General features: G+C 37.5%; 2 protein-coding genes across 3 annotated transcripts; one reads left to right on the top strand and one right to left on the bottom strand.

The window, feature by feature from the left end:
- Positions 1-570: 570 nt before the first annotated feature.
- Positions 571-2,505, bottom strand: RB195_008729 (uncharacterized protein; the record flags this gene model as incomplete). The annotated part of the gene is made up of 3 exons (XM_064195366.1): positions 571-767; positions 954-1,052; positions 2,349-2,505. The coding sequence occupies 3 exons, from the start codon at positions 2,503-2,505 to the stop codon at positions 571-573; spliced, it is 453 nt and encodes a 150-aa protein (XP_064046511.1).
- Positions 2,506-4,034: 1,529 nt separating this feature from the next.
- Positions 4,035-24,401, top strand: RB195_008728 (uncharacterized protein; the record flags this gene model as incomplete). 2 transcript variants are annotated; one of them, XM_064195365.1, is made up of 23 exons in its annotated part: positions 4,035-4,112; positions 4,195-4,262; positions 4,341-4,423; positions 4,665-4,714; positions 4,858-4,956; positions 5,359-5,466; positions 5,536-6,832; positions 6,884-7,036; positions 7,134-7,216; positions 19,719-19,822; positions 19,875-20,055; positions 20,311-20,450; positions 20,507-20,644; positions 20,700-20,778; positions 21,257-21,387; positions 21,452-21,617; positions 21,683-21,824; positions 21,924-21,991; positions 22,549-22,686; positions 22,756-22,869; positions 23,078-23,274; positions 23,365-23,515; positions 24,312-24,401. In XM_064195365.1, the coding sequence occupies 23 exons, from the start codon at positions 4,035-4,037 to the stop codon at positions 24,399-24,401; spliced, it is 3,858 nt and encodes a 1,285-aa protein (XP_064046509.1). The 2 variants fall into 2 exon arrangements, with proteins under 2 accessions (XP_064046509.1, XP_064046510.1); XM_064195364.1 differs by having other exon boundaries at positions 5,536-7,036.
- Between the last annotated feature and the right edge of the window lie 94 nt (positions 24,402-24,495).

The following is a 24,495-nucleotide window of genomic DNA, read 5'->3' as shown; positions in this document are numbered from 1 at the left end:
CAATGCAAATTATTTGCACATCGATATCTGCGGCAAAATTTCCTTAAGAGGATTCAGACTCAGGAAATATCCGGACGACGTATCCTAAAAGCCCAAAAATACGCATATAAAACGTACTCATCTCCACCTTCTTTTAAAATGGCCAGAAAATAGCGTAAAGTTTTCATATCTTGAGAAGATGGTTCAGAAATTGACAGTGTGCTAGACGTACCCATACTGGCACATTCCCAGCTGTGAAACAGTGCAATGCACCTTTTTTTAGGTCCTTTTATTTCTATTTATTTATTTAATGTGTATCCTTTCGAATCAACCTGTCCCTCAACCGTAATCTCTCCTTCTCTGCCCTTCAAGACATTTCAAGTCACTTGATCGTTGTTCTTTTTTTTCTTGTTGTCTGTTTCAATTGTATATAGGGATCGTTTCTTTGCTAATGTATTTTTTTATCGATTGAATTGTTAATAAATTGATGAAAACTTGAGAAAACAATCAATACTGTACATAGTGCAAAAAAACGCATGAATAAAACAGATTATGGTAGAGATCAAGGCAGGACTGCTCCACAGAGGGCCATTAATTGCCCATTTCAGCATCACGCATAGCGCTGAAGTCTGTAGATGCGTGTTCGGTACTTGGTTGATAGTTCTGTGGTTCGAATGTTTGATTCGAATCCGAATCAAAACCGGCCTCGGAAAAACCGGTGTTTGAATCGTCGTTGATGTTCCCGCCAAAACGAGCCAATCGTGGTGCGTTGGTGCCAGTATTCGAATCTAAATTGAAAGTGTAAAATTAGAAAAAAAGGTGAATTACGGAACTTCTCAACGTTATTACATCAACGTAAAAAAAAGGAAACCAAAGAATTCACAAAGAACTGACTGTAAGCATAGATCAGAAGCCTACTTGGTGTCGTTTACACCCACAACACAAAAACGGAAGGTCACGGTGGATTATCTTACCTTGAGAATTCTCTTCCGTTGATTGTATGGTGTTACTCGCATCTTCATCCACTGTAGGTTTCGAAATTTTTGGCGGTGGTATATTCATTTGTGCCGTCACTGAATGAAAGAAAATCCAATAAAAAGAAGAAAAATTCGAAAAAAAAGAAGAAAAAGAAAAAAAAGAAAAAGAAGTAAATTATTTTTCCTAAAATCCTTGTGTACGTCAAATGCATCTTTCACAAATATAAGACACAACACTAGAGCCTTCCCTTCTCATTTTCATTTGTTACTGCCTCTGAGAGAATTTTATTTCGATGATTTCTTTTTTCCTGTTTTAAAGAATCTATTATATTCAGGAAGTGAGCTCTAACACCGAATATTCGAGGCTGTTAAAAATATTCAAATGAATGAGTGACAATCGACTTCTGATTTCTAAGAGCATTCGAATCCGAGTATCGGAATGCTTGAATTCTTAAGCATTCATTCACCAAGACATATGGATGTCAATCCCGTCTAATATTTGTTCAAAAACTGATACGTTTTTTCTAACCGAATAATTCAATTCAAAAATTCAAAGTTGTTCAAACGAACGTTTTCTCTCGAGCTATTCGAATGTACGGACAACCGAGGTTCTCAAATACTCGTAGTTCTTCAACAACAAATAACTGACGTTGCCTTAGCATCTCACTTGATGTCGGGGCGCAATTGTTGCGCTATAAGCGCCTTCTGGTTGGGTTAGCTGCAGCCTACTTGAACACAATGACCTTCAAATGCATTTTTGTGATTCATAGCTCAGCAAATTCGAGTACAAGATAGATTGAACGAAGATTCGCTATGGAAGACCGGTAAAAATGACGTTTACGACTCAACTTTAGAAGAAAAATTAAAAGAAAATCAAACGAATATCTACACATGTAAACTCCTTGAGCCAATTTTCGCACTGTTTTTTCATGAGCAGAAGATTATTTTTTGAATTATGTGATACTCCCATGAAAATTTTTGCCAACGATTTAAATATGTTTCAACCAGTGATCTACCATCGTTTGCTGCAAATAACTGCAAAATAAGGCCTCACCAGAAATCAACCAATTTTAAACAAATCGAATGAGGGGACGATTCGGATGCAAGTGCCTTTCTGACATGGTTTTAGCTCGTCGAGTTGGATAAATAATTAATTCTTAGTGTTGCTTGCCTCTTCTCTTACGAGGAGAAGAAGAAAATCCAAAAGTTCCAATTAATTCTCGGAAATGTTACGAGGGAACGGGACCAGAAATTAGAATATTTTGTTGTCTACTCCAGGTAACAGCTTTATTATTATCTATTTACTTTATTTTTGACCCTCTGCAGTACACGAGAGTGCGAGAGTGAAAAGGAAAAACATAAGAATAAATTGGGCAACGAAGAAAAACTCACCAGGAACCCATTTCTGTATCTTGATGGAAGTGTCCTTTATAAGAACCCATTTCTTCTCCCATTTTCTAACTTTTTCTATAGAGCTAATAACTTTCCGCAATTCATCCTTCGTTCGATTTCTTGTTTCGGCTCGATGAGACCGGTTGGCTGAATACATTCTGAAATTTAAGGTTACTAAAAGCTATACCAAAAGCTTAAAATGTTTCCTACGAAGAAAAATACCAACAGCGAACAGTGAAGCAACGCAAAAAATAAGGACATGCAAAGGTAGGTAAAAACAGTCCACACGAGGAAACAGTTCTTGCCGAGTAATTGCAACAGAAAGTGAGTAGAATCCAAAGTTACGGGTTTGTAATAAGTCTTCGATGACGGAAATCAGCAAAGCAGGAAATAAGATTCAAATTGGAGTTTGAAATCTCCAATTGAGAGTGGATTCAAATCAGATAATTCAAATTTGAACTCGAAAGAATGACGAATTGACCGAATCATAGCAACTGCGATGTAATACCAATGTGGCACTGTAACTATCTGATATTTCTGCAATCTGTGTCAGTATGGAAATAACCATCTAGTAGTGTCACAGTAGTAGTAGTGTCACAAAAATAAATAAATCCCATGAACTAAACCACGAAAAATCCAGGGGGATAAAGTCGAAATGGCAACGAGCCAAGATTCGATCGACGGCGAGCGGCTGCAAGGCAGCTGCTGGCGTGGAGCGTTTAATCCGCGATAGTGACCGTTCTACTTTGCTCTCGTTCCTTCTCTAAGACTCCAGAAGGAAATTTCTCGCTAGAAATATTTTATATGTGCTACGCAGTGCTCCTACACACATAACCAAGCGCCTCTCACCTCTAATAAAGAGGTGGAGCTTTGTTCCAGTACGAAAAACACGTCCAGGTCGTACTATGTTTCGACAGAGACGAGTTTTAGATGACTGTTCTTAAGAATTCTTCCAAAATTCTAGTAAATGAATCGGATATTATCGAATGATCTTACGGTACGAACTAAATTAATGGACTTTCAGAGCTTTTTCCTGACGAAAACGAAAATGGATGCACTTTAACCGAATAAAAACCTTGTTATCAGGAACTTCACGTCGTCTCTAACTTTATTGCTGCAGACGATACTGTTTCCGCAGAAATGGGACCCAGGAGTATGTTTTTACATAGGAGCACTTCCCTTCCCTTATCAGTCTGAATGTCTTAAGGCCACACCTAGCTATGGTGGGCAAAAAAGCTAGGATTTATGTCCGTTAATTAGTATTTGTGTCATAACGCTGGAACTTTGGGATTCTTCCAGATTATCTACCAATACAACCATTACCTTTAAATTTACGAGTACCCCTTTGCCGTTGGATCATGACAACCATACGCAGTGACAACGCAAGCGCTTGTGTTTTGAATTGCGCATGATCTCGTTTTAAGGTGGCTCGTAAGCTAAAATGCTGTAGAGTCCACAAGCGTTGGTGTAGCTACCAAGTTTTGTATCTCAGTCTTTCTTTTGGTTCTTCACTTCTTTGGGAACTACTACTTTTTAAGGTCCGGTAAAAATGTCAGTGGTATTTTCGGGGCCGGACCTTTGGACACTCATTTTCAAGCGTATTGGTTCTGTTCTCGTCTCTCTGCGTTTTTCCTGTTCACCTTCTTTTGCCCCTATGCTCTCTATAAACATTTTTTTAGCTGTGTTATGGTATGTGTGACTCGGTCATCATCGAAAAATGAAGAAGGTGAAGCTGTGGATGCAGTTCCACCTGTCCGTACTCGGGTTTGTTACAACAGCCTTCATTTGACTTTTTTTTTCTTCTCTTTCATATTCCCTAATTTCTTGTTAGCCAGTTTCTTTGAAGGGGAGAGCTTCATCGGGAAGGAAAACCACAACACGACGATCTCGACTAACACATGCTGCTGAAGACAAGTAAAAGTCCTCTCTCCTATGTTTTCTTCTTACTCATGTTTTTGACCGGTAGTTTCTGGAATTCTTGCAGTCATTTAGGTCAGACAGTTCAAAAATCCCTGAAAGTTTGGAAGAGACTGATTCTGGCTCACCAGGAAGCACAGAATCGCGGAGCACATCAGGTACTTTCTTATGTTAGTTGGAGTAGCATCGGTTTTGTGTAGGATTAACAGAACGTCCTTATATTTTTTTTATCAGGAAGAGTGACATTTAAACTTGCTTTAAATTCTGAAACTTGAATTTTTTCTCTGCTTAGAATATAATGACAATATGGGGACATTATGAAGTACATTGATTAGAATTTGAAGTTTTGACGAAGATTTACGAGTGCTTTAATGTTCTAATGCACCATTATTGTTACAGTTTCGTCTAATCCGTTGCCTTCGACACCTAGTAGGAGATCAAGAAAGAAGGTACGTTTTTCTTGCCACCAACTATCCACTTATATTTTTTGTTGCATTTTGTTCGCTTCACTCTTCACTATGTTAGCGTTTCTCTCTAAATGATGCAATGAAAAGCGAAGTCGTCTGCTTATGTGTTGTATCTGTTTCTGCAGCGAACATCTGAAGCAGAAGATGACGGAAATCCAACTAACACCGTTGATTTGCATGAAACCAGCAGTGGTCTGCAAAATGCGGAACAGGATGAGCAAAAGGTGGTACGCTTTCTTATATTGCACTGAATTTTTTTCTTCTTGTAAGCCCAAGTGTAACTATCGAATCAAACTTTCCATAATAGTTTGAGAATGCGAGTACAGAGTTTTTTTTTTATTCTGTGAAAATCATTCGTTGTTGATGCTTTCGACGTGCAGACACATTTGCAACTGTCTTAGCTTTAAAAAGTTCTCAAGAGCTTTTTTTTCTCGTTTTACTGTTGCCGCTGTTACTGGGCTTATCAAGGTGACGCTTTTCCGTCTTTGCCTTCGAAAGTACACTTCCTTGCTGTTGGCTGCATTTGTTCCATAGTTTTAATTAGTTATCGTTTATATCTTGGAAGTATTAAATATTATAAGCTTTATATATCAATTCTTGTCACAATATTTCTGTCTTTATTTTAGGATTCGGAACCTAGGAGTGTTTCTGCTTCAAATACACCGTCAGTCACTAGTGCAAAACCGCCTTCCACGCCATCTAGACGAAGAAGAGGTTCATCATCTTCTAGCCAGGTTAATCATAATTTAAGAATGTGTTGTTGAAAAATTGGTGGGGTGGTCTAAAGAATCATACTGCTTTAGACTGCTCCTCTTGCATCGCCAGCTAGGATTACAAGAGCTATGAGAAGAGCTGGTATAAGTACCCCGAAAGATGTGGTAGAATTGGATATTGTTGTGGAAGAACCACCCAATGAGAGTCAAAGTTCAGAACATCCTGTAGAGGAACGAGAAGTGGAAAAATCACCAATTAAATCGCCCGTTTCTCGAGAAGCACATATGTCACCTACGAAGGAATCGATTACTGAAAGTACAGGTGAAGAAATGGTTGTTCCTGAGAAAGAAACGCATGAAATTATTGCTTCTCCTACAAGGAAGCGGTCCCCGAAGTCAGATGAATCTTTGGTCCCTTCATTGGAAAATGATCAACCTGCAAATGATCTTAGCAGTCCATCTACCGGAAAATCGTCTGCAAAGAAACCTTGCCGAAAAGATATTGCTTCTCCCAATCGACAGGAGTTCGAGAACGTAGAGGAAGTTTGTAGTTCCCCGAAGATGAAATCCCCTGTTAAGGATGCCGTAGCTGAAGAAGTTGACGCTTCTGAAAGTGTAATTGGGGCAAAAACACCGAATAGTTCTCCATCAAAAGCATCCTCATCAAAGGAAGTACCTTCTCTAGAAGGCTCTCTTTCAGAAGAAATAGACGTAGAGGAGAGATTATGTAGTCCTATACGAAATTCACCAGTAAAGGAAGTATCTCCTGTGAAGATGAAAGAAGTATCACCTACGAAAACTGCGGATAAAGAAAGCTTGGACTTTGAGATGGAACAATTTCGTTCACCCAAACAAAAGTCTCTTAGCGCATCCCCAGGTAAGAATTCTCCCATCACGAATACATCACCTGTCAAAGCCACAACCTCATCAAGTTTGGATATGGAGGTAGAACCATCTAGCCCAACTGGCAATGTATCAGGAATTGAGGAAAAGATTTCTGGAGAGGAAGTTGTGCCAGAGAATTTGAATTTCGAGGCGGAACTCGTTCTATCTAGGATTATTACTCACGCCGATGAGGCAACTCCAGTGAAAACAACTAAGGCAGAAGATGTGGATTTGAAAAAAGATCTTCTGCGCTCGCCTACGAAAAAGTCACCCGTAACGGAAGACTCACCTGGGGACGTTATTTGCGTAGAAGAAACGGATATCCATGAAGAACAGTGTGTTGTATCTCCACTGAAAAGATCACCAGAGAAGGTATCATCTCCGGTGAAAAATCTCACAGATGAAATGCTCACTGGTTCACCCGTGAGGAAATCACCCAGAAATGCTGACGCTACTGATGGATTTGTTTCGCCTCCAGCGCAGCGGAAGGAGAAATCAATCGGTTCGATTTCCGGCAAGTCTCCTGTGAAGGATATTATTCCTACCATCGCAGATGAATGTGCTCCGGAGGATGAATCTGTTACGCATATGCCGACTACACAAGTAGGCAAGATAAGCCCTATGAAACCCGGAAGCGAAGCGGACCACGATGACGTCATTGCTGAATCTTCGCCTGGTCACCAAAAATCTCCTTTGGGACTCTTTGGTAAGTTATTGCCAATATTATGATAGCAGTTTGGCTTATTTTGTACTTTCCACGATCGGATGAAAGCCCTGTTAATGAGTTTTTTTTTTTTTTTAAGAGCCGGACACTTCAGTGCCGGTTCCAGGAGAGGAATCGGTAAAGAAACCACTAAAGAAGAAATCAGAAAAGGCGTCGAAGAAGGTATCTTTAGTTTTTCTAAAGCTTAAATTTATTACTTTTCCTAGTTCTGACATAGAGTTCGGTGCTGTTCTCTTGTCGGTGAGTTTTTGATAAATTTAGTGTATTTTTCTGGAGTTTTACCGCTCCTGTACAAAATTTATGTCGGCGTTTTTGCTTTATGCGACTTGCGTCATTATGTTATTTACATAGACGTGAAGCATTTGTCACATTTGTTCATAACGTAACGATGAGGTCTTTTGAATGAACAGGTGTTGATGGTATCACGAAAGCATTTTTTAAAAGCTTTTAAGAATTAGTCCACTGCTCATGATTTACTGCTTTTGCGAATCCTCAGTTTCTTTTCTTGTTGTTGTTTTTCTTTGTTTGTTTGACGTATTCTCTTTAGAAGGCATGGAAAGCCGTCATTAGTATAGGAATTTAAGTGACGTGGCTGTTTCTTGTACCTTGCAAGCGCAGTATTTTTCTTCGTGCTTTCAAGCATGTAATTATCCTGTCTTAAGCTTTCCAATGAATAGCTGAATTTGTAAGAATTATTACTACTCCAGTACACCTCATTCCACTGCTTTCGCTATTTTTCTTTCATCATTTCCAGTGGAACGTTTTGGTGAATTGCTAAGGAATTAGTCTGACGCATTTCCTTCTAGCCATATTCATATGTTCGACCTCTCGAACAATGCAACATTGTTCGTTAAAGACGCGTGTTTAAAATATTTATGAGCTTACCGAAACAAAAAGAAAAGAGTGTAGCTAAAGATGGACATGAGACCGTTTTAGCATGTTCTTAAACTTCCAAAGTGAGTATAAATGAGGTTTAATATAAAGAATCGAGTTCAGTCCACTACTTTTGCGGAGCTTTTCTTCGAATTTTTTTTGGCGCCAGAAAGTAGCTAAAAATCGGATTGCGCACCCCTTTGAACTTATGTTTGGACAAAAGTGAATGTCACAGCAATTATCGAAGTGTAGGCACTACTAATGTTTTCATGCGCATCACCTTTTATCCACAGGATTTCGCATTAGTTTTTGTTCAGAAGTGTTCGAGGTGGAAATAAGGAACTAGAAAAATGGTTGGCTGTGGGCTGTAAAGATGCACTATCCCAAAGTCTTAGAAAGTCAACAAAGAAGTTAAATTTTATGTAACATATATTAGTATGGGTTGAATAGATTAACTCCATTATCTACTGAAATGTTCGTTTGTACAAATTCGAAAATGTTCCCATCGATAATGCAGCAGCACTTATTCGAGAACTCGAAATGAAGTTAACGCCTCATCATTTACAAACTAGATATAGCGTTGTAAATAGGTCAGCGTTTAGTTCTTTTTTTTTTGTGATTAATCTAAGCCCTCTCTATGATATTTAACAACACATTATATGTTGTAGTATTCTTCATTTATTAGATTTTGAATATTTCGAAGGATTTCAACTCATGAAATTGCAGTAATGGTTAATGAAGTAGAAGTATGTACCTCATATGATTAAAAAAAACACTTTAAAATTGCCGTAACTAATAGCTGTGCACAGTTGATCGTGAAGAACTCGTTTTAAACTAGTGTTCATCTAATACAACTCTCTGTTTGAGCACTGAACTTTCTGGCATCCTATCCTTGAAGTATTGCATAATTCAGCATTAAATTACGTAAATTCTACGTATTGTGTGAAAATGGCCATTTTTGGCTTGAGCATTAACATCGTTATATCCAAAAATAATGTTTTATTCCGCGAAGCATTTGATTTTTATTCAAATACTGATACTTTTTTGTGTATGTTACTTTTGTTTAGTACAAAGGCTAATTTTTTTAAAGTTTTTAGACGTACATGCTGTGTATTGTGCTTTAAAGAAATATCTATGAGAATCCATTTTCACAAGCGACTTTTTTATTTGCTTTAAGTCATAGAAGATGAGATCAACAGGTATGGATAATAAAAAAAGGGAAATTAGAAGCACATAACAAAAACTGGAAGAGAGTGGTTAATTGACATTTGGAAATCGAAAATCAGAAAGTACGAAGACAAGAGCACCAATAGTTCAGTTCTTTTACAGGAACAATTAAGAGATGGGAAGTCAAGGTGGTGTAAACGTTAATTCATTTGTTAAACTAGTGTAATAGTTTGTTTTCTATGTCAAGAAAGAGATAATTGAATTCGAATCTGGCGAATTGGCTGAATTGTGCATGGTTTTTTTTAAAAGAAGACTAGAGAACTGTGAAATAACTGCAGTAAAGGAAGTAGTGGAGGTGCTACCATATACAACACTAACCCACTATATCCATGTATTTTTTGCTATCCACTTTTTCTTTGAAATCTTGTGCCCAATTTTTATCTTTATTTGTATCGTTTAAATAAAATAATTAAAATTTTAATTTTTTTAAAATTAAATAATGTAGTCAGTTTGTCATGAGCTAATGACATTCAGCATCAGTAGCAATTTTTTGGATACTTCCTCTTTCTACAAAGTAGCATCTCAGAAAAAGTCAACGAGCTCATTTCCCTCACCTTCAGAGTGTAAAGTGGTAATTATCCACTTAATAATCTCTGGAGGCCCGTAACTCTCTCTCTCATCAAGTTAATAAACTTCCGCAAATATGAGGTCGTGACCGTCTTTATCACGTGCTGCTGATTATTGCACCGCTCACATCTAATTACAACATCTTAGTGATATGCTGTGATCCTTTGGACTTAGCTCCAACCCGCACGTATCATTTCGGCTCCGATGGGAGCTGTTCGGGGAATCCTGGCGGCAATATAGGCATGTAATCGATTGTGCCGGTGCCACCTCCCTCATCGCTGCATGTCAAAGGATACCGCACGCTCGGGCAACGTACATATATCACAGGTGTTTTTGTGCATGTGTGAGCTGCAGTCGAGCGTCGATTAATGAACCCTCGAGTGCAAGTGTTATCGAACAGCAGCGGAAAAGCGATAGTCGTGCTAGGCTCGCGCTATTTGTTCCTACGATGAGGTAATGGAGCGCTCGCCCGTTGAACGGCAATACGAACGCAATAGATCCAAGTTATTTGAACAATTCAGACGATTTGCGGGAAATTTACGAGCATCTTCACGAAGGCTAACCATAGTTCACGTGCGTTCAGTCATTTAGCCTCTTGACCCCAATCCTAGCAACGATTGTAGGCGCCGTCGCAAGACGTTGGCTCGATTTCGATCGCCCCCGCCTCCCATACTGACTCAGAGCAAGCGATAGAGTCATATCCGGAATTCTGGAATAAGGAGAATTTCTCGCTTTTTCGCTGATTATTTCCGTTATTCGTCTATGGTTTTGTTCTGATAGAGACATAGCCGCAGTTTTTCCTGGAGTTCATAGATGGGAAGGATGGGTTTGGCAGACAGAGGGCGACGACACGCCTGTGTAGCGAAAAGACCGTTTCATGTCGTGTTTGCTCATACGCCTAGAGGAGAGGGTGTTCAAAATGTGTTTATCTTTTTGCACTATACGGTCTGGTTCCAAAAATATGTGTCTATGTCTGTGTCTTATGTCTTTTCCTTCTCAATTTCATGGAATTGACATTTTTTCTTTAGGAGTCACTCCTAAATTTGAATTTTTTTGAAAACCTTTATGAAATGAAATAAGAAAAACTAATCATAAATGGTGAGGAGTGAGTTTTAAGAGTATCCCTTTCTTGCCCAGCTTTGGATTTGGTCTTGAACCTAACTAGTATTTTTTTTAAAATTTACTTCCCGTATTTGTATGCAAGTGTGCATTCCTTTTCCCGTTCCTTTTTTCCTTTTCATAAAACTATGTTAGAAGTATTCTTTGTTTTTTTTTTTTACATATATGGAACCGTTTATTGATTTTTCTGTAATTGTCATTTGAAACTATATCTAGAGATTGAGTTTATCGGTCGAGTCTATCTCATTTTGGCTGCCTTTTTTTGAGCGTACTATTTTTTAGAAAATTGTTTCAGTGGTCAACATACATTTTATCTGATCATATGCTTTAATGTGTTCCACGTCACCTTCCTTATAATCTAATGCTTTATTTTCCTTCAAGACATCGAATTGCTTCTTTTGTACTACAATCCTTTAACACTTCCTCATTACGTCTAATGTAATAGGGTAGTTTTTTGGCAGTAGAGAAAGTTTGCATTGTCGCACTTCGTAACAGCTATTTCGAGCTTGTGAAAATATCCACGACCGAATTCGGATTTCTTGCCGACAGCCGATCATGTGTGCGCTGCTATGTTTTTTCTCGTCGGTGTTCCTCTCATACATGAAATTGTTCATAAAGCAATCCGTCTTTGAGCATTTGCTATTTTAAGCTGAGATGAATTTGTGGATATCCAGTTTTTGTACGGTTGCATTTATGAGATTTACATTATGATTCCTTTCCTTGATGTATTCGCTTTTTTTTTGGGATAGTAAGAGGTTTCGAATGAGTTCAATGCTTAAGAGTATGTTTAAAAAGCGAAAAAGTCGAACGGTAGTGCTTTTTTCTTCAGAAAACGCAAGTTTTAGTTTGAATTGAGGTGATTTCGTGAATGGTAATTTCAAAGATCAGTGTTTTTTTCTTAATTTGGGGGGAGGGGGTGTCGCGTGTATTCTGCCTTTCATTTTCGCGTTCTCCCTAGATTTTCCCTAGATTTCCGCTACCCATATAAGTCTCTCTGACTCAGTCATCCTGTAAATTAGTGAGCCTTTTCCGGCTTTCATTGATATGCACCATGAGAAATAGTTTGTTTCGGAATACATTTCTACTTTTTTTTTGTAAATTAGTAGAATTATGCGCACTTTTAAAGATATATGTTTAGCTACCTCTTCTTCTTTTGTAGGGAGGTATTCATTGGGAATTACTTTTTGTTCTTGGGAGCACGTCTAAGGTTTTCTAGTCTCGGATTGGATTTGATTTTTGACGATTATCTTTTGGAAATATGCTGCCACTAGTCATAATCGGACTAGCACCCTCTCATTAGAATATTAAAGAGCCTGATGGTAACCATTGGCTCTGCATGGCGGATTACAAGGCATGAGCTTAAGGATGGCTCATGAAGGGAATTTAGTCGCTGCATCCACCCTCACATGCCACGAATCGCTAAATTCGTTAGTTAGTCATGGATCTGCCGCCGTCAGCATTGTTGAATTCTCCTCTTGTGCTCGCGTTGCCTTCTAATCCTGATCCGCTTTCACGTGATGCGGAGTCTTTCGTTCTCTTCCCATCTTTTGAGTGATTACCTGCTGTGTTTGCCTGGACATTAAACTTTTGTAATATTAATTAAAATTAGATAGTTTGATGATGAATTGCCGTGGTAATTCGTCCCATTTGGGAAACGGTATACGTGTAAGACGATGTTCGTTTGATAATAGGGGAATGGTGTCGCGAAGCGAAAGAGAGGAGGCCGCAAGCGACGAAACCAGTTGCGTGCCTACAAGCCCGGGCGTCTCTATGCAGCCACCACCAGCTGCTGCATGCGTTAACATACATACATACATACATATACATTGACGCATTTCCTTCGCTTTTTAATTTTTGATCTAACTTAGCATCCTGGCAATAAGCACCATGGCCTAATCCATATCACACGCCAGCAAGCATTATTTCTGAAGATTTACGTCCGCTATAGCAAATGGCAAGCGTTGAAAACGTTCTGGAACGAAGTGCTCAGCGCAAATTTTCCAGAATTACAATGAATCCGTTGAGTTGCACTACGGGGCATAGTCTGTTTTTTGGATTGTTGCCTACGAACACTGTCCTGCTTTAAAACTTAGATACTTATCCCTAATAGTATTGTCAGAATCTTTTTTTTTTTTTTTTTTTGAGAAAATTCGGTTGGGTGAGATTCGGAGAGAAAAATTGTTGAATTGTACTATTTTCTTAAATTTCTCTTGGAAATGGTACAATTCTATGAAGGCTTTATGTAATTTCTTATATTTCTTTTTCAGCCTTTATTTCACTGTTTTCGTGTTTTTTATTTCATTTTTTTTTCAAACTGGAATTCGAAACTTTGAAGTCAGTATAAACAAAAATCAGGGTATCCAAAATTTTGTGCTCTTCCTCAAATTTTCACACTCCGCGCTTTATTTTCATCCCTATGGAAGCAGCTTGTTTTGCGTTAGTACCGGGAAAATACTCGGCCATTTGAATACCATTTGAGCCGTCGGTGCTAGAAAAATGAGCAAAAAAGAGCACGATCGTACAAGATCACCGATTGTCGTGGAGCCTTCAAGGATGGAGAAGAGTAGATTTCATCGTAGAAAGAAACTTTATGACTTTAGAATTTCAAGATTCAGGTAAAAATCTCTGTTCGTGAAGAAACAATCCAAAAATTTAGAACGCTGAAAATAGTGAGTAAACGCATTTGAGTGAGGGAGGGTCTCGATCGCAACATTGCTGCGAACGCGCACAAAAGTTCTCCAGCCCTGAGCGAGTGAAGTGAAATTTTCCCAGTAGCAACCTTGAACACTTGCTATTTTCGAATCATTCACTTTCCATTAGAGATTATGTAGGGTTTCGGTGGAACCTTGAGACCTCGAGGAATCAAATTCTGTCAGTGATGCTGGTTTCAAGGGAATCCATGTTTTTAGATTGATTTATAATTAAGATAATTGATTAATGAATCATTCCATTAATATGTGTGTACTCTCGCCTACTCTTCTTCACTCTTTATTCTCTGTGTTTACTCTGTTTCAAGTTCTCTAGACAGTATTTCATTTGCGTTTATAGATTATTTTTTGCATAGTTTCTGTAGGTACTCACGTTCCGTTTTTATTTCATAGTAAGTAGTTTACTAAACTACTCTTAATACCTAGTCTCTCTCACTTATTTCAAGTGTTTCTCTTCAAACTTAGACCCTTTTCTCATGAACTTTTCTCGTTTGAACATTTCATAGGGCAGTATTTTTCTCCAACTCCGTCATGCGCAGTATTTTTTTCTTATGAAGAATCTTCCTTCAGTAGTGGTTCCTTCGGTGGTTTTTAAGGCCTGAATATGAACGAAGTAGTGACCTCACATGAAAATATACGCTTTGATGTAATCTATTTGTCGTAACGTTCCAAAACAATGACCTACAAATACGTTAGCGGATAGGCTTAGCAGGAAGATATTGATTCTGTGAAAGAACAACCTTTTGCATCGTTGGAAAGGACATATTTCAGCACCCGTGCGCTATGGGAGCAAACGCTTCCAGGATGGATTTGCTGCCGCAGAAATCTTTTTTTTTTTACCACTCAAATTTGTTCGTCTTTAAATTATTCTTCCCAGTTCTAATTTTTCGTTTTTTTCCATTACGGAAAAGTAGTTTGTTTTCCCCTAGTGAAATCAGCTTTTCTACTCGATGAACAATTATTCATTCTCAAATGTGTTTTTGAATGTTTATTCAGTTGGAGTACACATTTTCAATACTTTCAAATCAGATCTGATATCATAGCCATTTTCATTGAATTTCATATAAAGTGCAGTCTAATTTTTCTATATCTGCCCATCCCCACATCCCTTCAACTACGTAGCTACTTTTTCGTTTTTTCGAAGGAAAAATTTGGTTCCGGTTTTCCATTATGTCTAATTTTTCGGTTATTCCGGTCTAAAATGTTGCCCTAGTAACGCGTCGAAAGTTAGTGAAATTATTTACGAGGACTTGTTTCAGGATATAAAACGAACACCTCTTTTAGCGTTCCTTCAAGATGTTTGCTTCAGTTTCTTTCGTTTTTATAGTAGTTCTACGATGTGCGAATAAGTGTTTGATTGAGTCGTTTTGCGTAAGTATTGCGTGAGAATTGAGGAATTTGTTTCGATAGCGTTTTTTTTTCCCGGCTAGATTTCTTCTGATTCGATGAAGGACGTCTACATTGAAGGAGAATGGTTATTGGGAAATGTAACGATCGTTTTCAGCGGTATTTGCCGACTTAATTAGACTTTTTAGCGAACATTTTGGCAGCTGGACGAGTAGATTGCCGCTGTGGGTAGATTGGTATTGACACATCGGCCGTTGACAAAGACGTAATACGTGTGACTTCATCCTGTGATTCTCCACATACTTTTTATTAGGCTCTGTCCTAAAATTATCCGTTCCTTTCTATAAATTATCGTTCAAAATTTATAGGCAAGTAGATATGGTCGCAGTTTTAAAAATACTAGTTATAAGCAGTTTTTTATAAAAGCAAATGCCTTTTGACTGCTCTATTTTTTACAGTTATGGATTATAGTTATGACAGTTTTTCATGGATTCTTTCTATAATTTCAGGTTTTAGGTTCAATGATTATCCTATAACCTATTATACTCAAGGTTAAGTCGTAAATCTTCTAAAATTCCACTTGAGTCCTTTTTCTTAAAACATAAAACATATCCTATGATTTTAAAAGTTCTCTTGTCCTTTTTCCAGAAGTTCCTGTTTATGTTCATTAGTATCCCAAGTACTCTCTTTGTAGTGGGAGTTAATTACGTGTTTAGTAACATCTCACATCTTGATGTCTTTTTTCTGCATTAAATTCACGTTAGCCTGCCATAAGAATAAGAGATTCTATGTATTAAAGTAGGCGTTCATAAATCACTGAGGTTGAGTCAGGTGAGATCCTGCACTTTGTTTATCTTCCGGTTCTCATGACTTTCAGATCTTTTTTTTTTACTTAACCTCGAGTTATGTGTTTATCTTGTTCTGCCTGCTTTACCAATAACACCGTATCGCCTCGAAAGAGAGAGAGGAAAAAAACAGTTTTTGTTGTTTTGCTGACGTGAGAGTTTGGGCGATGAATCATTCGGGAAAATAATTTTTTCTTTCTAGAAAATGTCATGAAGCGTGGGCATTAGTTACGGAACACGACCTGGAGCTGTTATTTTACACATATATGTCCATTTTAAAACTGCGAGTACTAGGACTTTTATCTTCTTCCTATGATTTTTTTGTTCTCGTTTGAAAAAGGAAGAAACTTTCGCTTTTCTCAGGTTTCTTCTTAATATCAAAATTTATGATATATCTAGGTTTCAGTGTATTCCGTTGTTTTAAGAGAAAATCATTCCGCCATAAATCATTTTAAAAAAATGGAACTAGTACCCGTGTTTCTAGTGCAGCAGAGGACAGTGCTTTAGAGAGCGTGAGAGTGCGTCTCAACCTTTTTCTGATGTTTCGCTTAGATCAAAAAAAAAGTTATAAGGTCAAACTTTTGAGCTTTTAAAGTTTTTGTGGCTATTCGAACTAAATTATTTGATTCTAAGTGAGAACAGGTTTCTCATCGCCATTTTTTTCTCTTTCTTCTTGCTGTTCTTTGCTTCGGTCCACCATCTGTTTTTTTTGTTCCATACTTTTTTTCTCGCTGTTTTTCTCTTTTATAGTTTAGGATTTCTTTTGTCCCTACTTTGTATTCTCCTCAATCTTTAGTCCCTTATTTATTTTCGTTTTATTCAACACTTTCATTCAATAGATGGGTTTTGAATTCATTACTTGTCTTCATAACCGTCTCTGGCTATTGGAAATCCTACTTTTCGCGCACATTCCCACCACTCTGTTCGCTCTGATCCTGGTGCATTGCGGATCAGTTAAAAGTGATAAATCATCGCATTTTATACGCTGCTTTTTGAAACAAATTCTTGCAAAAATGCAATACACGACTTCCGTTTGTCGTATATTTCTAGAAACTCTTTCTGGATTCTTTCCTGAGAAAAGATTTCAAGATTGTAACCGAATCGGCGGGGGTTGGTAGGAAAAGTGCAGGAGTTCAAGCGTTCAGTACGCGCAACAGTTGCTCTCATGCGGGTTCTCCTAGCAGCAACAGCTTCCTTGGTGAAACGTTGTTTGTTCACCAGCACAGTTTGTACATGCATGTACTTCCGCGAAAAAGGCTGTCAAGTCACATACAATCCGTGGTACATTGTTAGTGCTAACGCCCTAAGATTGCTAGGATCAACAGGTTCCCTACGTGAATTCCCGTTAATAGCTACCATAAGGAACAGTTTTGTATAAGTGAAAGTTCGTTTGTTAGCTTAATCGGAAAATGATTGACGCGCGATCGATTGGCCGATGATCGTTCGACATTTCAACGATGCTGCTGGCGGCGGTGAGCGCCGATCGACGAACGACGCCACAGCCCACAACGCACACACACACATACACGCACTCACACATACATACACACAGACATGTGAGGCCTACCAGCGTGAACACTCCTGGCGCTCGATTTCCCTCATTAGTTTGGATTACACGCGACTAACGCGAAAACGTGAACCACGTAAATTCGTCAAATACGGGACCGATACAGGTCTTTTTACGGCTAGTTACGATCCAGTACGAGGACTTTGTTGAATATATGTCGTTGCACAGGTGAATAACGTGTTGTTTTTTTTTAGGTGGGAATAGTTTTTTTTTTTACAGTTTTCTTTCCCGTTGTTTTTATTTAGCATGGTGATTTTTATTATTATTCCTTCCGATTTTCATCTATTCTCTTTTCATGACGTTTTTTTCTTTAATTTGGAGTATTCCTACTGTTCTTCGTTTTTAAATCGTAATGGAAATCTCTAAATTCAGTTTTGCGATAGCGTATAGTGTATATTTTATTCTATTTCATTCTATTCAGTTTCTTGATCGTGAATAGTGTTGTGAATATTTTATGTTTTGTTGATATTATTGCTACAATGTATAGTAGTCCGTATTCCCAGTTCTTGATCCTATTGGCGTGTTTAAAAGATAGAGAAATAGCGGATTTTCAAAGTTATTATCGTTTTTGACTTGAAACCACTGTTTTCTTTGTTTCATCTCTATGTTAGAGTAGTTTTTATTGAATCTACGACGGAAATCCTAGCCTTAGTTTTTTTGAGTTTTTGAATCTTACGAGTTGTTCTGATCGAATATCCCCATTCGTTTTTTTTTTCTTCAACCTAGAACGTTACCTCAGAAATCTCTGATATTTGAATCCCAGTTGCCGTGCCATAACTGTTATTGTTTATTTGTTTTTCGGCGTGAAATTAAGAGGACATTCGAGGGCAAACGGCGCACGATTGTAACTTAATCGTGCGTTGTGACATCGACAACAATACAATGTCATATTTTTCTGGAATTTTATGGAGCTAAATAGAGACGGAATAGGGTTTTGCTGGATTTGCAAACAGTGCTATTGCACTTTCGGATTATGGTAAAATATCCTGAAAACAAACACTCTGATTTCGCCTGTTCTACTCTTGGAATGTGTTTCGATCTTTGTCGGCGTTGGCAATTGTCAGTAATTTATGATTCTTCTAAATATTGAAATTTTGCGAAGAATTACTGCGGAAATTAGAACTTGTTGTAAGGAGAAATGCTGTTTTTTCTTCTTTTTTTTACAAAGGTGGTATTTTCGTTTGGAGTCTACTCGTTCTGTTTTCTATGAAATTTCTATACTTTTCTTGTTAATCACGGTTCACTTTCATTCCGTACTCCTGGAATCCTGTGATATCCAGGGAAATCACACACTCACTTCTCAACGAGAAGAAAAACAAATCATGAGCTAATGCTTTGGATTTGGTTAATGACTCAACGGTTAACGACAGTAACCTAACAGCACCAGATGATTCACCGGTCGGTTTTAGCTTCGGAAAACACTCAAATCGTAGTTGTACATTCTCTCTGTTATCCATGAATGCGTTGCCTTAGTACGGAGTTAATGATCGTTAAAGTCACTAGTTAAATAGTGAGGAAAGTTTATTTTTTTCTTTCGATGTGTTTCTCCATTAATGAAACACTGTAAACGTATATAATCGCGTCAGGAACTAAGCCGTTTACGTGAGCATTCTGAATTCGTTTGTTGGGTAATTGATTTGGAAAGCGCTCGTAAATGTCACGTTCTAACTCAACTATTGCCGCTGCCCATTCCTATAGCCGTTTTTTTTTCCTTCTTTCAGGATTACATAAGAATTTAAAATGGGGGGAAATACGAAATTATAGATCTAATGTTGTCTTTATCAATTCAACACATTTCAATCTTTGTTACAAATGCGTTTATAATATGTTTTACATGTGTGTTCATGCACACTTTAAACACTTCTTTTTTCTTCGTGAAAATTTTCCACTGTATTATCTTGTTTTCTTTGTTTTCTAATATTTTTCTTCTTTTTTTTTCTGCGTTAATGTTAATGATTAACGTTTCCTTGTTCTATTTTGTGCTTATTTTCCGGTTTTTTTTCCTTTTCCTTGTAAAATCAAATGTTAAAGTAGAATGCGATGTTGTTCCCTCAAGAAATGTAGTCTTGTGACAGTATATATACGATCGTACTTTGAGCAGAAATGATATCTTCGAGTTAAGTAGCTTGTGTTTACTGAAATATAGCTATTTATAAAGTGTGCTGTGCCGTCATTAGCCGTCATTTACTTTTGATAGGGCGATTCGTTGTTCCTGACGATGGAGCTATATGTAGTATTACGTGTGGAATTGCTCCTGTTCTCTCTGTGCCTCTCTGATATAATCAAACTAATACTTCGCCTGATTATCAGTAAATTGTGCAATTTAGCGAAAAAGCGCCGAATCTCGATAGTCACAATAACGTCAGTGATCGTCACTATTTCAACAACCTTTTTAACTATCGTATTTACAGAGCGCCGAGCCGGAACCCACTATAGAGGATGAAGAGGACCAACCGAGTTGTCAGGATGGCGAAAAATACGTTGAACTGGAATCATTTAAGAAGTTGTTTAAAAGGTATTCGAGTCAGATTAGGCTGCTTTTTCCAAATATCACTTATTTATTTCAGACCAAAATATCATAAGAAAGAATTTGCGAGGTCAATTTCTGCTCTATATACGTATGCTAGTAAGCTAGAAACTCGTAAGAATGACTTACCTACGGAAATTTTGAGTAATGACGTTGAAACGGTATGGCAATTCATCGCATTCCGAAGCAAACAGATCAGTAAGGAATTCAGGAAGAGATTCGTGAGTTTTACTGGTATATTTTGAACATTTTTTCGTTTCCTTTTTTCTATTATCCGTTTCATTTCTTCCTTTCCTTTTTTTTGTTATTATTTCTGTTATGACGAACAATGCATCCTTCATTTTTCGATCGTATCGTTGTCAATTTCGTCTTCTTACAAGATAAAGCTGTTTTTATGTCAATACAATATGACATGTTCTCCTTCTTTTGTGGTGATGTCTTGGTCACAGATTTCTTCTAAAAGTTCCCATTTGAAGGGACTCTTCGATATCGATTTGAAACTACACAAAGAGGCGGAGAGTTCGGAGGACGAGTCTGAGGATCAAGACGAGAATGAGGACGAAGAGTTGAATGAAAATGACGAGGAGGAGGAAGAAGTGGATTTGCTAAACCTAAAGTAAGAATTTTACGTTTTATTTGCAAATCTACATGTTATCGATAACATTTTGTAAGGGATGAGGACTTGAAAGACTTGGAACGCGAGATGGATGAAATGCGCGAAGAGGAGAATGAGAAGGAACCAGAACAGGATGAGAACACAGCGCCTCGTAAGAAGTATCCAAAATCAGTGGTTGATGATAAATTCTTCAGGTAACGGTTCTGTAGCAATTCAGGTCTAGGTATCATTTATCGTTCTTTTTTTAAGTCTCGCTGAAATGAATGCTTTTCTTGATGAACAGGATCGCCAGGAAGGTGCAGAAACTGATATTCTGGATACTGCTGACGTGAGTTTTGAGTACAACTTATTAGTTAGTTCTCTTATATCTGCGTTCATCCAATATGTGTTATCTTTTGCTCTTTTTTGGATAAATCCAACATTTCGATAAAACATGATAATTTTTCGCTTTTTTTTTCTCGAGGTCCTTCTATTGAGTCAATGGTTGGTCTACCAAATTATGTTGAAGGAAATTCACGTGGATTTACCTCGATTTTTGTGTATGAAACGATGATTTAAAGACACGAATGATGGACTATATGCGTTCATGTAACTTGTTTTCCTGATATTTAAGCCATTTTCTTTCGTTTTTCAAATGTATATAAATAACTACTTTTATTTATACATTGCTGGCATTTTTTTTTAAGATTCAATCGTTTTTTTCATATGTATGTTATATATATATATATATATTCATATTCATATTCATATTCATATATCTCTAAGAAAAATTTCTGAACATATGAGAATTCCTAAACAATATCTAGGATTCGTGGACAGGGACAGCGGACTACTGCTATGAGGATTTCTTCGGCAAAAAAGACATCGCTGAAGAGCCCATTAAGGGCAAAGAGAAGAAGCTAAAAAAGAGGACTCGTACAAAGGACTCCGACAAGTCGTATGTTTACGGAGCTTACCACGGATTTAAGCCGTCATTCCTATTGATTCCTGAGTTGATTTAGAGCTAAAAAGTCTAAAACTTTTCGATTCGCCATGGATGAGGCTGAGCCAGAAATAGAAGGCGAAGCAAATGGTTTGATGGAGGAAGAAGAGCAGACACCAGTATTACTAGGTGACACGGAAGAACCTCAACAACAGGAGACTAAATTGAAGAGAAGTCTTAAACGAGTCGGTTTACCTGCTTATTTCTTTGGAACTCTCAGCAATTGCCTAAATATGACTTTGTATTTTAGTTGAAGGAAACCATTAAAAAGCTTGAAGCTGAAAATCTTGCACCAAGATCATGGGAAATGAGCGGGGAGGTGACAGCTCAGCAAAGAGGAGAGAACGAACTGCTCGAGACTCATCTTCAATTTGATCACGGAATTAAGAAGGGTTAGTTGATCTACATTTCTAAACATTTATATGCATTTTATTTCGTTTTTCTCTTTTATGTGTGCGTAAACAAGTATTACTTGATTTTTTTTTGTCTAGCACCCGAGATTACGGAAGTTTTCACTGAAAAATTAGAAGAATTGATAAAGCAACGCATAAAAGACAAGGTACGTTAAGTGCAGCATTTCTTTTCCTTCTTCTTCCAGAGCTGTTTTCTTTATGGTTTCGTTTCTTGAAGGATTTCTTCTCTTTTTTTCTTGGGTTTTGTCGCCAGTTTCTTCTTCATGTTGATGTACCAAAACCGTGATCCTAGATCGTTTTTTTTTAAACGGTTCTGTAAACTTTCCCAATCGCACTCATTCATTTAAAATATTTGCCGTCGATCTTTATAGTAAACTTGGATTTCATTCAACATGGTTATTTTTTCTATTCATACCAAACTGTCTTTTTTGTATGATTTTTTATTTGAAGTAACATACAATACATGTTCTCCTATGTGGATTTTTCCCTTTTTCCTGGTAGTAACCCTTCTTTTCGGGACACTTACCATTAAAAGTTGCTCATTTAAAGCAAAATCCTCTCCTGTCCACACTTTCTCCATCTAAGCTTTTTTAACTTTAAGAAATTCACAGCAGTCGTTCAGCTTCAATCCTAATTTGAGAAGAACGAAGAGAAAATAACTAATTTCAGAAAGAAATAAAGAATCTCATGACCAGTGTTTAAGGTCTTTGACGATGTGGTGCGCAAGAAACGTATAGAAGAGCGAAGTGAACCGTATAGAAATCAGGCTATAGAAGAGAGAGAAATGGTCAAGACATCTCTGGCAGAAGTTTACGAAAAAGAATATCAGAAAGCTGTTGGGGTGAGAGTTTAATTCACAGTCGAAATAAAGTTCTACTACGATTTGAACATGAATTTCCATTGTTTCTAGGAGAATAAAGCAAATAACGAAGTTAACGAGGAACATGCAGCGATCGATAAACAAATGCGTGAACTTTTTCGACTTATTGATGCGTTGTCGAACTTTGATTATACACCACCAGAGGTTGTAAATCTATTCTTTTTATCTTTACTACTCAATGTTATTGGATTTTATGTTGCTAGAGTGATATTTCTATTTTTTTTTAAATATTTTGAATGGAAATTCTGAACGTCTATGTGTTTGTTTCGTTCTCCTTTTTTTTTGTTTTTCGGAGACTTTGGTTCTTTGATACTGTGTTTTCAATTCAATTGGAAGGTATACTCGCTTGTAGGTCAAACCTGAAGTCCGTGTTGTTTCAAATATGGCAGCATTGAGAGTGGAAGAAGTGGGAATGAGCGCATCAACAGATGCACAACTGTTAGCGCCAGAAGAAATGAAGAAACGACAAAAAGGTGATCTCAAAGGTGATGATGAACGCAATCGCACCGATAAATTGCGTCAACGAAGGAAGAAGAAAAATCGACAGAGGTGAGCTTAGCAACCGGTTATGTTAGAGAGCGAAAATCGAGTACTAATGCTTGTTTCTTTTTTTCCCCCTAATTTCTTGCATGTTCACAGGGCTATGGTAGAGCTGTTCGGCGAAGAGAAAGCTATGGAGGGACTGAAGAAGAAGAAAAAGAAGAAAGTCGACGAAGACACAAGCTCATCTGGAGGTGAAAAGCTGAAGAGTGCTGCATTCTTCAGCAAGCTGCAGGAAACCGTGAGAAATGTCAGTTATCATTATATTTTAAAAGCATTATTAAACGTCGTAGAAGAGTTCTCTTATCTTTCCAAAAGATTGGATCATAAGTGAGATTTATGAGTTGTTATAAAATTATACGAATGCAAACACTTTTTGACCTTTATTCTCGCGTCAAAGCTTAACCGAAGACCAGTTGCTGCTATGTGACTGTAATTTTACGGTTATGGTTACATCATTACCGTTTTCGAAGGTACATTCTCTATCTAGCTCCGCTTTTTTTCCGTTCTATTCGCGCGATAATGCTCTTTTCCCTATCCTCTTTTTTAGTTATTCAGCTAGGGGCGATTTTGGGATGTGCATCATAAAAGAAATTAAATCAAGAGAAATTTCGTCCTAGAATACTTAATTTTGATCATTTTTGTTGCCCGCTAAAGGGAACATCATGATGGGTGGTGTTGTACGTGTGTGAGATGAAGATGTTAGGTGTTGGTGGAAGTTTTCAGAGGGACGCTTCCTTGTCTTCCTTTTTCTTTAAGATCCTCAGTAATCAGGGAATATTTATGCGCGATATTTTTGCAAAATCAACATTTGCAAGGCTATCATTTATGTGTAAAGTTCCAAAAAAGCCTGAAAAAAGGAATGCATACACTCTATGCAGTGCAATAGCGATTATTTTTACTAATGTGTTGCTGTGATACTCAGAACTGTGACAATTCCTTTTAAAATATTCTAGTTTGTTTTAAATACTTTAAAAGTAGTTAATTGTTGAATGGTAATGTTCTATTTCCTCTTTCAAATAGACAAAAAACAAGTATGTTTACAGGAAATCAGAGAGAAAACAACGAAGAAAAAGAAAATCTCGAAGGTGAAATCTGAACAGGTTTCTGTTGGTGGTTCCAAGTACATGCTATGATCATTATCAGATATTTGCATGTGTGTAGGAAATACTTGACTTGTACTTTTTCGAGCATTTTTACTTAGTTATCTGTTGAAAGTTTTCCTGCTCG

The sequence above is a fragment of the Necator americanus genome, chromosome III (assembly GCF_031761385.1).
Source record: "Necator americanus strain Aroian chromosome III, whole genome shotgun sequence".
Taxonomy (NCBI): domain Eukaryota; kingdom Metazoa; phylum Nematoda; class Chromadorea; order Rhabditida; family Ancylostomatidae; genus Necator; species Necator americanus.
Note: the sequence above shows the minus strand (reverse complement) of the source record. Positions and strands in the feature narration are given on the sequence as shown.